This window comes from Scomber japonicus, chromosome 3 (genome assembly GCF_027409825.1).
Source record: "Scomber japonicus isolate fScoJap1 chromosome 3, fScoJap1.pri, whole genome shotgun sequence".
Lineage (NCBI taxonomy): Eukaryota > Metazoa > Chordata > Actinopteri > Scombriformes > Scombridae > Scomber > Scomber japonicus.
Window position 1 is genome coordinate 21,548,891 of NC_070580.1, and position 13,040 is coordinate 21,561,930.

A 13,040-nucleotide genomic window follows, 5' to 3' on the forward strand; every position below is an offset into this window, starting at 1 on the left:
AGATGTAGGTCCCTTGAAATGAGTATAAAGCAGATAAGGATATACTATCTGTAGTCATTTGACAGTCCTTCTTGTAACATCCACTTTCTCTTTTGTTTTTACTTTTTAAAACATCTTATTTATCTCCACTCACTTGTGTTCTTTCTTTGCTCACAGCAGTCATTGATGTTTCTCTGCTAATGTTATGCCGAGTGTCTCAAAGACTCAGTCTGATCTGACACATCAGAAACAAAAGTTAGAGTGACGCAACTTGTTCCAGTTCTCTGCTGATTTATTTCTTTTCTCTTTCACTGTGCTTATTCTGTAGCCAGGAGGTCTGTCAAACTGGCGTCAGATGGGTTATGAATTTCTACTTTGTTTGCCAAAAGTAAATTTTTGCTTTAGGGTGCAGCCATTACCTGTCATTTTCATACCTTGGCATGTGAGGAGATTTATTTTCTGAAAAGATTTCAAACTCATTATCAAAGTTAAGTTTGTTGATTTTGCATATTTGCAGAGTCAGAAATTATGTCTCTGTTCAAGCCATGTTGATTTAAGCTTCCTTCTGTTTACTTTCTGCGTGCTAGAAAACGCCATGGGCACGAGGATCAAACAATGTGTTATTAGACGTCAACCTCAATTCCACATGCATAATTGTGGCTTAGCATTTGGTTATTTTACATGTTGTTCAGATGAGATTTGAGTGATATATCTGTGAGGGCGGCTCTGCAGTCTTCCTGTGATGTGTCAGATTAATGCCTTGCCTCTTGTTTTACAGATAACTATGAAAAGATCTTAACAGGCATTATAAAGGAGAGGATAGGATGTCATACTTTTTCATTGTTATTGATATTTTCCAATTGTCCCTCTCTGTTCAAGGCCATTAAAAGAAAAACTAGTTCCCCACTGATGAATAGATTAAATGGACCTTTGTGTTCGTCTGTGGATACAGTGTTTTTCTACTCAACCTGTCCACTAAATTTATTTCAGTTTTCATCCTTATTGTTTTTCCGTGCACTTTTCTCTCATTAAGCCATCAGAGGATATGCAGTGTTCCTAAATTGCCCCAACCCCAGAGTCATTGGATGCATATGGCTCCTATTAAAGCCATGTTTCACCAGACATCTCTATTTCACTCCTATTCCCTGCTGAAACTCAGGAACTGTAGTTTCAGCATCGGAAGAGTTTGAATTCAGGATCTCGTAGAGGCTCTGATAACCACTGGCTTTCAAGTGCAAGAGGAATTCTCCTATACTGTAGTTCCCCCTCCTAAAAGTCTCCATATGTCACAATTACAACAACTTTGGGTTGGAGCCAAGACGAATCTGGGAAGTAATTAAGCCTTTAGATAGTTTGATTCGAGACACAGACACTAATATTTACTTAATATACCGTGTTTTCTTTGTCTGACAATTCATCATTTGGCAGTTATTGTGCTTCTGTAGAAAGACTACATTTTCGTGGTTTGTGACTAATCACTTTAAATTATTTATTTCCCTATTAGGAGATGTGTATATCCAGCCAACTCAAGACACAAAGAATCCTGTCATCTATGGAGTCTTCTCAGTTTCAGGGTAAGTGTCTGACAGCTTTCTCAAACTTGACAACTTTTATGCAGACGGGAGGGAAAGGTGTTTTTTTGGTTTCCCCCTGCAGTTTTTATTCCTTTCCCCCTCAGCCTGAAGGTGTCAGCTCTCTCTGATATTGAAATGCTGTGATGAGTATGGCCTGTCAGTTTCATGTTACAAAGACAAAACTAGGCAGCAGATCTGGAGCCCAGAGGGAGTCATGCTCTTCTGAGAGACTGACTGAGCCTATAGTTCCACAAAGGTCAGGTTTGATAGCAAGTTGTCATCTCAAAACACAGCATTAAAATTCAAGGAAAAACACGACCAACCAGACATGTAAATTGAGATTCTGGCTGCACACAAGCAAGGAGAGGTGCGCACTGAGTCATAATAAACATGTCTAGATTAATGTACTTTAGAAACAAATACTGTTATTGTTTCCGTCTTCTCCTTAGGCATCAAGCACGTTTAAACCCAGCTGATAAAAACACTTGCAGTGCTAATGATAGAGGCCCATGACAGGAGTTACAAACATAGTACACCCACCACACAGCAGTGAGAGCTTGTGCTCTGGCGATTCTCTGCAGTATGTGGGTGTTTGTATGTCAGTGTGTCAGACAGCTTGACTCTAGTTGAGTTGGTTTTAAAGTGTGTTTGTGCGTCATAATGTTTCATTGCGTTCCTGTAAGAGGCAGGCTGAGTACGTGGGAAGAAAGTAGATCCTACCAGTCACAGAGAGCACCCACAGTAATTATCTCAGGGAGTGAGTTAATCTGTATCCTCTAGCGTCTGTCTCTGTATTCACACTCTCTGTCCTGGCCTCCTCAAGATCCGTGTTTAAAGGCTCGGCAGTGTGCGTCTACTCCATGGCTGACATTCGTATGGTCTTCAATGGCCCTTTTGCCCACAAGGAAGGGCCCAACTACCAGTGGGTGGCTTACACTGGGAAGATCCCCTACCCCCGACCTGGCACTGTGAGTTATAAACATAAAAAAAATAAAACAAAATCATTTTTACTGCCTAGGAATTTGGTCAATTGCACATGAGAAAAATTGACAGTCAAATGTCTTATTTGTTAACAGTGTCCTGGAGGCACGTTCACCCCCAACATGAAATCCACAAAGGATTACCCTGATGAGGTTATCAACTTCATGAGAAACCATCCCACCATGTACAATGCTGTATACCCAGTGCACAAGCACCCCCTAGTGGTCAGAACCAACGTGGACTATGAGTTCACCACAATTGCAGTGGACCGAGTGACAGCTGCTGATGGGAGCTACGAGGTGCTCTTCCTGGGCACAGGTCAGTCCTCCAAGGCCTTAACTCACATTACGTGATGATTGTCTGCTAATATAATTGTCATATCAATATACAGTTTGAATTGTATTGTCAAGTATAAGAGAGGGTTCACACACAAGTAATGGGTCTGTTATAAATCAATCAGATTGAATGAGTCCTCAGATCAGTTTGAAGGGAGGAAGAAATAAGTGCCACCATTCTGGGAGTTTAGGTTCAAAGGTCAATAACTCAAAAGGTAAACAGGGGTTACATTTTCTTCTCTCCTGTGTCTCTCAGATCGGGGGACAGTTCAGAAAGTGATTGTCTTGCCTCGAGATGACTTGCAGACTGAGGAGCTGGTCCTGGAGGAAGTGGAGGTCTTTAAGGTCAGTTGCCTCACCATACAGTAGTCTGTTCACTCGTCCTCTCTATCTATCCCATTCAAACTTTATGTGGATTATATTTCTGATATAAGATTAAAAGGAAAGCTGTTGTTTCACTGCAGGTTCCCACCCCAATTACAACCATGAAGATTTCATCCAAACGGGTAAGTTAGTCTGGAATAACTAAGACTAACAGAGTGCATTATACCAAAAAAAATAATTGTTAGATAGTATGATATCTCATAATAATTATAAGAAATATTTACAATATTACTATTTCATATTTTTATGAACTAATCTTTACCTACTTTTCTTCTATATAGCAACAACTGTATGTAGGATCAGTCCTGGGTGTGACCAACCTGGCTATTCATCGCTGTGATGTGTATGGGGAGGCCTGCGCTGACTGCTGTCTGGCAAGGGACCCGTACTGCGCCTGGGACGGCAAATCCTGCTCTAGATACTCAGCATCACAGAAGAGGTGAGTATCACGATAGTATAGGACATGCATGGATACAAGCTTAGTATCAGTATGTGTACACAAGTATGTAAATGAGATATTCTTCCATGTACTCATGTGATATTTTTTGTTGAAGTTAAGCTCTTTATTCTCGTCTGTTGATCTGACCCCTCTAGACGTAGCCGTCGGCAGGATGTAAAGTACGGCAACCCAATCCGCCAGTGCAGAGGTTATAACTCTAATGGTGAGCATCAACACTTGCAGTACACCCGAACCCACAATTCCCAAATCAAATATTCTGCTACTGAGTAGAAATAAGATTATTGAAGTGATATGTCAGTCTCAGATTTCAGTTTAGTTTGTAGGGTTTATTATTGCAGTTAGTTTTTTACCTACTTCTTTAAGAATGTCCACATATTTTAATTTATGTAAAAATATATATATTCTTAGCAGTGACACCTCATTTGTATTTTACTTATTGTTTTATAGCCAATAAGAATACGCTGGAGACAGTTCAATATGGGGTGGAGGGTAGCACGACATTCCTGGAGTGCCAGGCCAGGTCTCCTCATGTGTCTCTCAAGTGGCACCTTCAGAGAGAAAACAGCGACCGGAGGAAAGAGGTGAGCAAAGCTTTTACTGTAAAGCAGTTGTTACCCCTCAATATTCTTATCTTGCTTTATAATCACTTCCATGGAACAAGAAGCGATCTGTGAATTTATATTTTTCATCCTGTGAGTGTCTTTCGAATAATGAAGAAATACATGTAAATAGGCTACAATTAATGGAAAACATGACTACTTGTGTGTGACAAGTTAATCCGTCAAAGAGATGAATCATCTGAATCTGCAGCTCCTCTAAGCTCTTTTATTGCAACTTTCCAGTCATTGCTTTGGTTTTACTGCCCCCAACTTTAATGTTTATTTAAACTCTCACCGCTCTCATTGTTTCCAGTAGCAGCAGGCAGCTGTTTTCTACAAACCAAATGCATACAAACAAGTTCTCCATATAAACTTTTAAAAAATCATTTTAAATTTTTCAATTCCTGTTTTAACAATTTTCAGGTGCCCAAAATGATAATTGAAACTGTTTTTTTTTTCTTGCTGTTACTCATTCATCCTGTTCGTACTGGCCATTAAAGATCTTTTCCTAATGTGCTTCCAATGTAAGTGATGGGAGAGGAAATGCACTTCAATGCAAAAATTAAAGTTAATCCAAAACTAATTTGAGGTGTCAGGCATCTAAATGTGTCAAATAAAGTGGATAACTTTCAAAGCTACTGCTGGTTTTTTGTTCCAAATGCCCAGATTTTGTTACTATTCTTCTTCTGCAGCTCAACAAAAAAACACTGTCCTGGGAAAACTATATGAATGAAATGATGAATTTTATTCTAGAAAGAAAATAACTATACCCACTTGCTTGAACTGATTTGGACTGCTGAAGCACCACATTAGCTTAAGATGAACTTTTTTACATAATAGTACATTTTTTTAACAAAATGAAGACCATGGGTTTTGTTTCCCATCCCTTGCATTGTAAGCATATTTGAAAGGGATCTTTTAATGACCAGTATTAGTGGGGGCAAGTATCACAAAACCTCTTTCATTGTATATAGGCACCTGACTGTTGTTTCAAGAAAGTTTTGAAAATTACGAACCTGTCCTTTAACATTAATGAAGTTTTAAAGAAGTTAATAAAATTGTCCTCTTTACTATCCTCCTGTTCCTTCCAGATTCGCTCAGAGGGACGCATCCTGAAAACAGACCAAGGTCTTTTGATCCGTTCCTTGCAGTCCTCTGACAGTGGCATCTACCAGTGTACGTCCACAGAGAAGAACTTCAAACACACACTTGTCAAACTGCAGCTTGTGGTCCTATCCAGTCGTACAGTTAACAACGTGTTGGTGGAGACTGGCAGCCCGGCCCTCCCTCCACTGCAATCCAGCGCCTGGACTCCGAGTGCCGGCCAGTATAAGGACCTGCTGACCATCCTGAGCCAGCCAGAGATGGGCCTGATCAACCAGTATTGCCAGGATTACTGGCAGCTTGGAGACAGCAGCGTCGGGGACAACAAAGCTAAAAGCTTAAAGGAGTTGAAAGAACAGAAGAAGCCCCGCAACCGTCGGCATCATGATGAGCAAACCACTCCTGCTGAGACATGAGGAGTTAGACAGACATCCTATCAAACATCCCCAGTCTACCTTTTCACACCACCTCCTAAACACTGCAACCCTCCATTTTGAGGAATGACTCCAGTCAAATCATAGAAAAATTATCATAAAGGACAAGACTGATACTGCAACCAAAAGCAACAGCGTCAAACAGTTTCTATGTAACTGTTGGGAAAAAAACACAATATTTATTGTAGGTTGTAAAAAGTAATTCTTTGTACCTATCTAGAAAACATGTTTTTTGTGAATAGGTAAATCTGTGCAAATATTGTTGTTATTATAATATTATTGTTAGTGTTATTGTTTATTACAATGTGTTATTATGTTGAAAATATCTTTATGTTTGGTGTTTTTAAGAAACAGCAAAAATAACCCAGAGGGGACATTGGGAGTATCTACACATGGACAAGGACTGACGGTATTCAGACCATGTTGGATCTCTAGACTGCTGGCAGTATTCAGTCTCTAAGCCAGAAGTTGGGTCACTGGTCCAGTGAAATTCTCGAACTTCCCTAAACTTCCTAACTAGAACACTCTACTGTATATCAGACAGTTTATTACTGCAAGTTATAAGCTGTTGAAAGATGACAAAATGGCATTTCACGGGACATGCAAGGATGATAGAAATGCCCACAGACTGCAGCTGTGACAACACGTCACGGCCATTACGTGAACAAACGAAAGGCCTTTTGCGGCAAGTAAGAAGTCTCTCCTTTCATTATTGCGGTCCAGCCTGGCCTTGAGTAAAGATGTTACATTACCCGCCCAAATTCTTCCAAAACCATTTGCCAAGTGTTTGTTTTGTTTCTATGTGAATGTCACATCTCAATGTTGTATCCTTAACAAACGTGAACCTTGTGATAAGCTTCTTTTTTCTGGGGGGGGGGGGGGGGTCTTTTAACAACACAAAAGCTGAAAATAACATTGCCTTCTCTTTTCTCTCATTAGAGATAAGAAATTCCAGCAGGCAGCTATATGTGAGTTTGTGACAGTTTGTGATTAAAAATATATATACTAGAGACAAAGCACCTTTTGTTGCCAAATTGGTGATCTTGATAAACAGTAAATACTTAACATGTATCTGTGGCATATGCAGTATCATCTAAGGGAGAACATACAAGATTTTTTTAGCTCTCAAACTCATCTTGGAGTACAGATCAAAAGTTTGCATTCCTGCCAGTTTCATGCTAAATAACAGTTTCTCTTAGTGAATATTGTGTTTGGCCATATAATCAGACCATTTGATTAGACTACAGCAACAAAGCTAACAACAAGTTTAGTTCAGAGCCACTCTACTTTCACATAGTACGTTCCACAGACTTCATATAAAACTGTTTGTACTGAGCAACTTCCATACAATAGAAAATGCCACAAGTACAATCAATAACAAGTTGATCACCACCAAACCTGAGGAGAAACATGTACCAAAATCTTCAGAAGGTGGCTTCTCGTTGTGCATGGCATGTACAGTGTATGTATATGGTATTTGTCTAAAATGCTACGTTGCTGTGGATGTCAGTGAATGTCTTTCTCGTTGTGGGACTATGGAAATACTATCAGTGCAAGAAAGGAATTGCTCCCACTTTTTTTAGGATGGGAAATGGTGAAAGTACAGAAAGGTTGGATTGTAATTTTCAAATCCTCTCTTTCTCTCATTCTCATTCTCTCTCTCTCTCATTCTCATTCTCACTCTCTCTCTCTCTCTCTCTCTCTCTCTCTCTCTCTCTCTCTCTCTCTCTCTCTCTCTCTCTCTCTCTCTCTCTCTCTCTCTCTCTCTCTCTCTCTCTCTCTCTCTCTCTCTCTCTCTCTCTCTCTCTCTCTCTCTCTCTCTCTCTCTCTCTCTCTCTCTCTCTCTCTCTCTCTTTTTGCAAAACAAATTTGCATATATTTCAAACATGTACATGTTTTATTTTCTCTGTCTGGCAGACTTTGCTCTGGGTCGTTGAGGTAAAGTAATGTATGATATAATGCACAGTTGATGTTATTGTAATGACTTGTAAAAAATTACTATCTTTTCTTCCCCATCAATGTTGCTGACTAATAAATTAAAGCTCTATATTTTATAATAACAGAGGGTCTATTCTGTTTGCCATTTGGTGGGCACACACACATGCTCACTGATTTCAGTGCTTATTGTTTTACTGACCTGTAGCAGTGTTTTTAATCATAGTTGTGACTCAGACGCTTAAAGGATAGGTTTCACAGTTGTCTTGTCATGTAGCTATGTGCACACTGACACGTTTTACTTGCTGTAATCATTCCTCCTGTTCATACTGACCAATAGAAGATCCCTTCAAATGTGCTTACAATGTAAACAATAGGACAAAATCCACAAGACCCCAAGCAAAAATGGGATCTTCTAATGGTCAGTATGAACAGCAGGAGTGATTACAGCAAGGCACCCCTGTTTGAGTGTTTTGAGACACACTTAAATGTCTCCTCCAAAACAGCATGATAAAGTTAAAGTGATAAACATTCACAGAGCATTTGTGTGCTTTACATTGAAAAAAACAGTTAAAGCCAAGTGATAGCAATACTGTCTATGCAGGTAAAGAAGCTCAATGGTCATGAACACACACATACTGTACATGCATGCATGCATACATAATTGAAAGTGAGAAGATTAGGATCCTTAACCGTCTTCAGATTGAGGTCAATCAGATCTGTCAGGTGAAACTGAAAAGCTCTTTAAGAACTTCAGAGCTCACCCTTCAGTCTGCAGTATCCTATAAGAAATATGAGTGTCTTACTGTATATTGGACCAGGAGTTGATGGTTTGGTTATTTATTTCAGTGACCCCAATTAGCTGTTTTTGTACTGTGTGGAGTAGGTACTAGTTCTTTTGTTTTAATGAAGACTGGCAAGCTGATGTCCTTATAATGGACTTCTCTGCAATTTAGGTTAAATCCCAGACTACACTCTTTCCAACATCAGATTTAACTTTAATTTTGGTCCTGGTGTGAAATCTAGGTAACCAACAAACTATTTTGCTTTACATGCTTCTCTTTTAAGGCACCTAATAACGGCATAGAGAGATAAGCACTTGAGCCGATGTTCATCTTCCGCTGAGCACAGCAAAGTCCCCCTAAAGGTTAGATCACTCCTACACTGATGTATGTCTGCCTCTCCTCACACCTTCCCCTCTGCCCTAAAACGCTCCTGTCCTTGTCCTCCATTGGCCATCCACAGTCAGGTGGGCAGAGGATGCCCAAAATCCTTTCCTAAGACAGGAAAATACTCAAGCATTCTTCAGTGTTTGCTGCAGGCAGTTGACGCATCAGCTGCGTAATTGACGGCACTGGTCAGACAGTAGGTGATCAACTTCCAATTTTTCCTGACACTTGGCTTAGCAGAGGGGCCCAAGCCGGGAAAAGTAGGATGGGGGCTGGAGGAAGCGCCGAGGACAAGCGCTCCAGGGAGCTGGAGAAGAAGCTAAAGGAGGATGCCGACATTGATGCAAGAACCGTCAAGCTGCTGCTGCTAGGTAAAGTCGGTCAAGCTGGCTCATTAACTGGAAACCTCATCATCTAGTTCCTCATCATCTGTTACACATATTCAAGGGCCCCATAAGGCCCCATAGAGGTGATGAGGCTTCTTAGGTCAAATATGACAGATAGTTAACCTAGCTGTCTATATGGATATATCTGTAAGTGTTAATATTAATCTGTCTCTTGTAAAAAAGTTTGGGGATGAAAAGATGATACATTCATAGTAATGTCTAGCCCTTGTAGTTATAGTATACTTTTAATCTTCCATACACTTCACCCTAATTTATCTGAATAACCTTAAAATATTTACTAAATTGCATAATTTCAACAAACAGTGCATTTATATTAACTGCAATGAAAACAAGCTACATGTCTGAGTGAAGGTAATTACCTGTGTCATTGAATTTCTAAGACACAATAATAATCACTCAGGCCAATCCCTTGTTAATCCTGAAACAACAGGTACTCCAGCACAAAGGGCTTAGTGCTGAAGGACACAGATACTCTCCAGGGGCTAGTGGATGCAGCCTGCAAACACCAAAATCTAAATGCATTACAGATAGTATATTATTATCTGAGTGAAATGAAAAATATTGGATTTATGAATGTAGGTGTATCTTTCTATTTAAGGACCATAAAATTCACCAAATGTGTCTGTTCTAATACAACAATAGTGAATTTGCTGCCAAGTACAAGCTTATACTGTTATAACTGGGCATTTATTGTTTTAAATAACTGTCAGATTATTACAGATATTTTATCCGATTCAGCTTGAGCCGCATGACAATGTAGGTCAGGGATAGGAAAGTTCCACCTGACATCAGCTTTGAACAAGATTAGATTTGAAGTAAGAAGCATTATGACCTATTGGGTCATCTATGCGATGAATGCCATGAAGACATAATTACTTTGTTATACATTTTGTATATGTTATTGAAAGTTATTGAAACCAAAAACAGAAGCACAAAAACAATAGTTACGAGTTCTCTGAAATCCTTCAAAAAAGAAATAAATCATCCTCGGAATAAAGCGTTCTCTATTTTATCTAAGTAACTACATTAAATGTGTTTGTCTTCTTTCATATAGGCGCTGGAGAATCAGGCAAAAGCACTATTGTCAAACAGATGAAGTAAGAACTTTGACTTTTCACAAGCTGTATTTCATTTATTGTCATGCATGAGTGTAAATCAAATAGTATTTGTATTTTTTCCCTAACAGAATTATCCACAAAGATGGTTACTCACTTGAAGAGTGCTTGGAGTTCATTGCCATCATCTACAGCAATACCCTGCAGTCCATCATGGCCATTGTGAAGTCTATGGGCACACTCAATATCAACTTTGGCCATCAAGATCAGGCGGTAATGACAGCTGAGACAGACTTCCACACACTTTGTTATTAGGTTCCTATATACAACCAAACTTAGCTCCTATGTGTCTGTCTGTGTCATCCCACCTGCAGGATGATGCCAGAAAGCTCATGCATCTTGCAGACACCATTGAGGAAGGTACAATGCCCAAAGAACTGGCAGACATCATTTTGCGCTTGTGGAAGGACTCTGGCATTCAGGCGTGCTTTGACAGAGCCTCAGAGTACCAACTCAACGACTCTGCTGGATAGTAAGAAATCCCTTTCTGGAACCACCAAACAAATTGTTATAAGGCCTCATAGTTGTAATTGTTAATGAATGAATTCTATTCTCCGTCAGCTACCTGAATGACTTGGAGCGACTGGTCCAGCCAGGCTATGTGCCCACTGAGCAGGATGTGCTGCGATCAAGAGTGAAGACCACTGGTATCATCGAGACCACATTTTCCTTCAAAGATCTCCATTTCAGGTGACATAAAATGACTCATTGCTATAGCACCAATAACTCAACAGCATTGATAATGCTCCCATTTCATTGCCGATGAAAATAATAAAGAAAATCCTGCTTCTGTTTCAATGCAGAATGTTTGATGTGGGTGGCCAGAGGTCAGAGAGGAAGAAGTGGATTCATTGTTTTGAAGGTGTGACCTGTATCATTTTCATTGCTGCTTTGAGCGCCTACGACATGGTGCTGGTGGAGGATGATGAAGTGGTATGAAACTTATATTACAAGTTAACTGCTTTACACTTAATATTTTGTACTATTTACTACTATTTGTGTCTTTGTATCCTTTTCATTTGTGCTCACCCTTTTTTCTTTTAGAATCGAATGCATGAGAGTCTGCACTTGTTCAACAGTATCTGCAACCACCGCTACTTTGCTGCCACCTCCATTGTACTCTTCCTCAACAAGAAAGATGTGTTCACTGAGAAGATCAAGAAAGCTCATCTCAGCATGTGCTTCCCTGAATATGATGGTGAGGCCCTCACAGCACATACATTGCAGCAGGTTTAAAGACTTCTAAATACTTAAAGTTACAAATTATATTTGCTCCTTCATCTTGATATCTTTTCGTTAAGGCCCCAACACTTATGAGGATGCCGGTAACTACATCAAATTGCAGTTCTTGGACCTGAACCTGCGCCGAGATATCAAAGAAATCTACTCTCACATGACCTGTGCCACAGACACAGAGAACGTCAAGTTTGTGTTTGACGCTGTAACCGACATCATCATCAAAGAAAACCTGAAAGATTGTGGTCTCTTCTAAGAGCCACACTGAGAAACCCAAAGAAGGTGAGTCAAGTTAGAAAGAACTGTAATGATGAATATGACTAACTTTTTACAAACTAACCAGTATGAATTCTTTGTATGTTTTTTACAGGGTGATGTTGTACCCCTGTCACAATCCACAAACCCTCTTCTATTCAAACTGTGACATCCATTGAGGATCCAAGATGAGAAACTGTCCCCCCAAACAGCCGTTCTCAAATAGGCGAACGCATAAAAGAAAAAAATCTATTTGTTGTGTTCAAAACTAAGTTGTAGCTCTGACCAAAGACTTCGGGTCAACTAAAACTATAAGACAGCTCCTATGTCAGAAAATCCAGTACAGATTTCAGATGAGTTGAATTTTAGTCAAGCTAACTTTACTCTTGAGCCTCTTTGAACTCGTCTTTGGAGGGCTATGCAATCTGTAGTTAAGACATCAAAAGCTTCTGTCAGCATAAAGTGATTTCTTCTCACATGTACTCATGAATAGATGTCAAGGCTAATGCGCTGTCTGTATGCTCCAGTAACCAGTCAGTACAGCCCAAAAGTAAACAAGATGGCCTCACCACCTGCAAAAGCACTTCAACTTCTGTTAGAGATTTAATGAGAACTTGTCACTAGAAATGGCTTTCATGTACAGAAATGAAGAACACCACATAAAAGTTCAAGACATAGTTAAATAAAAGTGAATTTTTAAGAAAAATGTCATTGTTAGAAGATGTAACTTTTTTGCAATAGTTAAAAAGGGCCAGTGTATATAATTAAACTGATTTCTATTGGACAATTTGTGAAGTGTGGTGATACCATGTTGATCTGTAATACTGTTGAGTGGTAGATGTAATGTACTTCAATTTATAAAAACCTTGTCTAAAAGTTATTGGGTCTCTGAGCCAACAATCTTGTACAGAAACCAATCATTGTAAACCTTGACTAACCTATTAAAGCTTCTGTAGAGAACTGAGTACTTTTCCATTTTTCACAAATAAAAAGCAACACAGCAGTGTCTTGTTCATAATCTGTCATTTATTGATTTCACAGAATATTTTAGGTTGCTTTTCTAGTATTATGAG

General features: G+C 39.4%; 2 protein-coding genes across 3 annotated transcripts in view; both read left to right on the top strand.

The window, feature by feature from the left end:
- The window catches only part of sema3fa (sema domain, immunoglobulin domain (Ig), short basic domain, secreted, (semaphorin) 3Fa), a 47,054-nt gene extending 41,124 nt beyond the window's left edge, over nt 1-5,930 (top strand). The window contains exons 11-19 of the mRNA XM_053316419.1: nt 1,484-1,553; nt 2,377-2,521; nt 2,630-2,852; nt 3,126-3,214; nt 3,334-3,375; nt 3,535-3,692; nt 3,848-3,915; nt 4,161-4,294; nt 5,404-5,930. Of these exons, the coding sequence (XP_053172394.1) occupies nt 1,484-1,553; nt 2,377-2,521; nt 2,630-2,852; nt 3,126-3,214; nt 3,334-3,375; nt 3,535-3,692; nt 3,848-3,915; nt 4,161-4,294; nt 5,404-5,832 (1,358 nt within the window). The 3' untranslated portion in view covers nt 5,833-5,930. The remainder of the gene's footprint in view (nt 1-1,483; nt 1,554-2,376; nt 2,522-2,629; nt 2,853-3,125; nt 3,215-3,333; nt 3,376-3,534; nt 3,693-3,847; nt 3,916-4,160; nt 4,295-5,403) is intronic.
- A 3,289-nt stretch (nt 5,931-9,219) lies between these two features.
- On the top strand, nt 9,220-11,968 carry gnat1 (guanine nucleotide binding protein (G protein), alpha transducing activity polypeptide 1). 2 transcript variants are annotated; one of them, XM_053316422.1, is made up of 8 exons: nt 9,220-9,334; nt 10,425-10,458; nt 10,548-10,689; nt 10,791-10,948; nt 11,038-11,166; nt 11,280-11,409; nt 11,521-11,674; nt 11,778-11,968. In XM_053316422.1, the coding sequence occupies exons 1-8, from the start codon at nt 9,220-9,222 to the stop codon at nt 11,966-11,968; spliced, it is 1,053 nt and encodes a 350-aa protein (XP_053172397.1). The 2 variants fall into 2 exon arrangements, with proteins under 2 accessions (XP_053172397.1, XP_053172396.1); XM_053316421.1 differs by having other exon boundaries at nt 9,220-9,325; nt 10,416-10,458.
- The last annotated feature ends 1,072 nt before the right edge of the window (nt 11,969-13,040 follow it).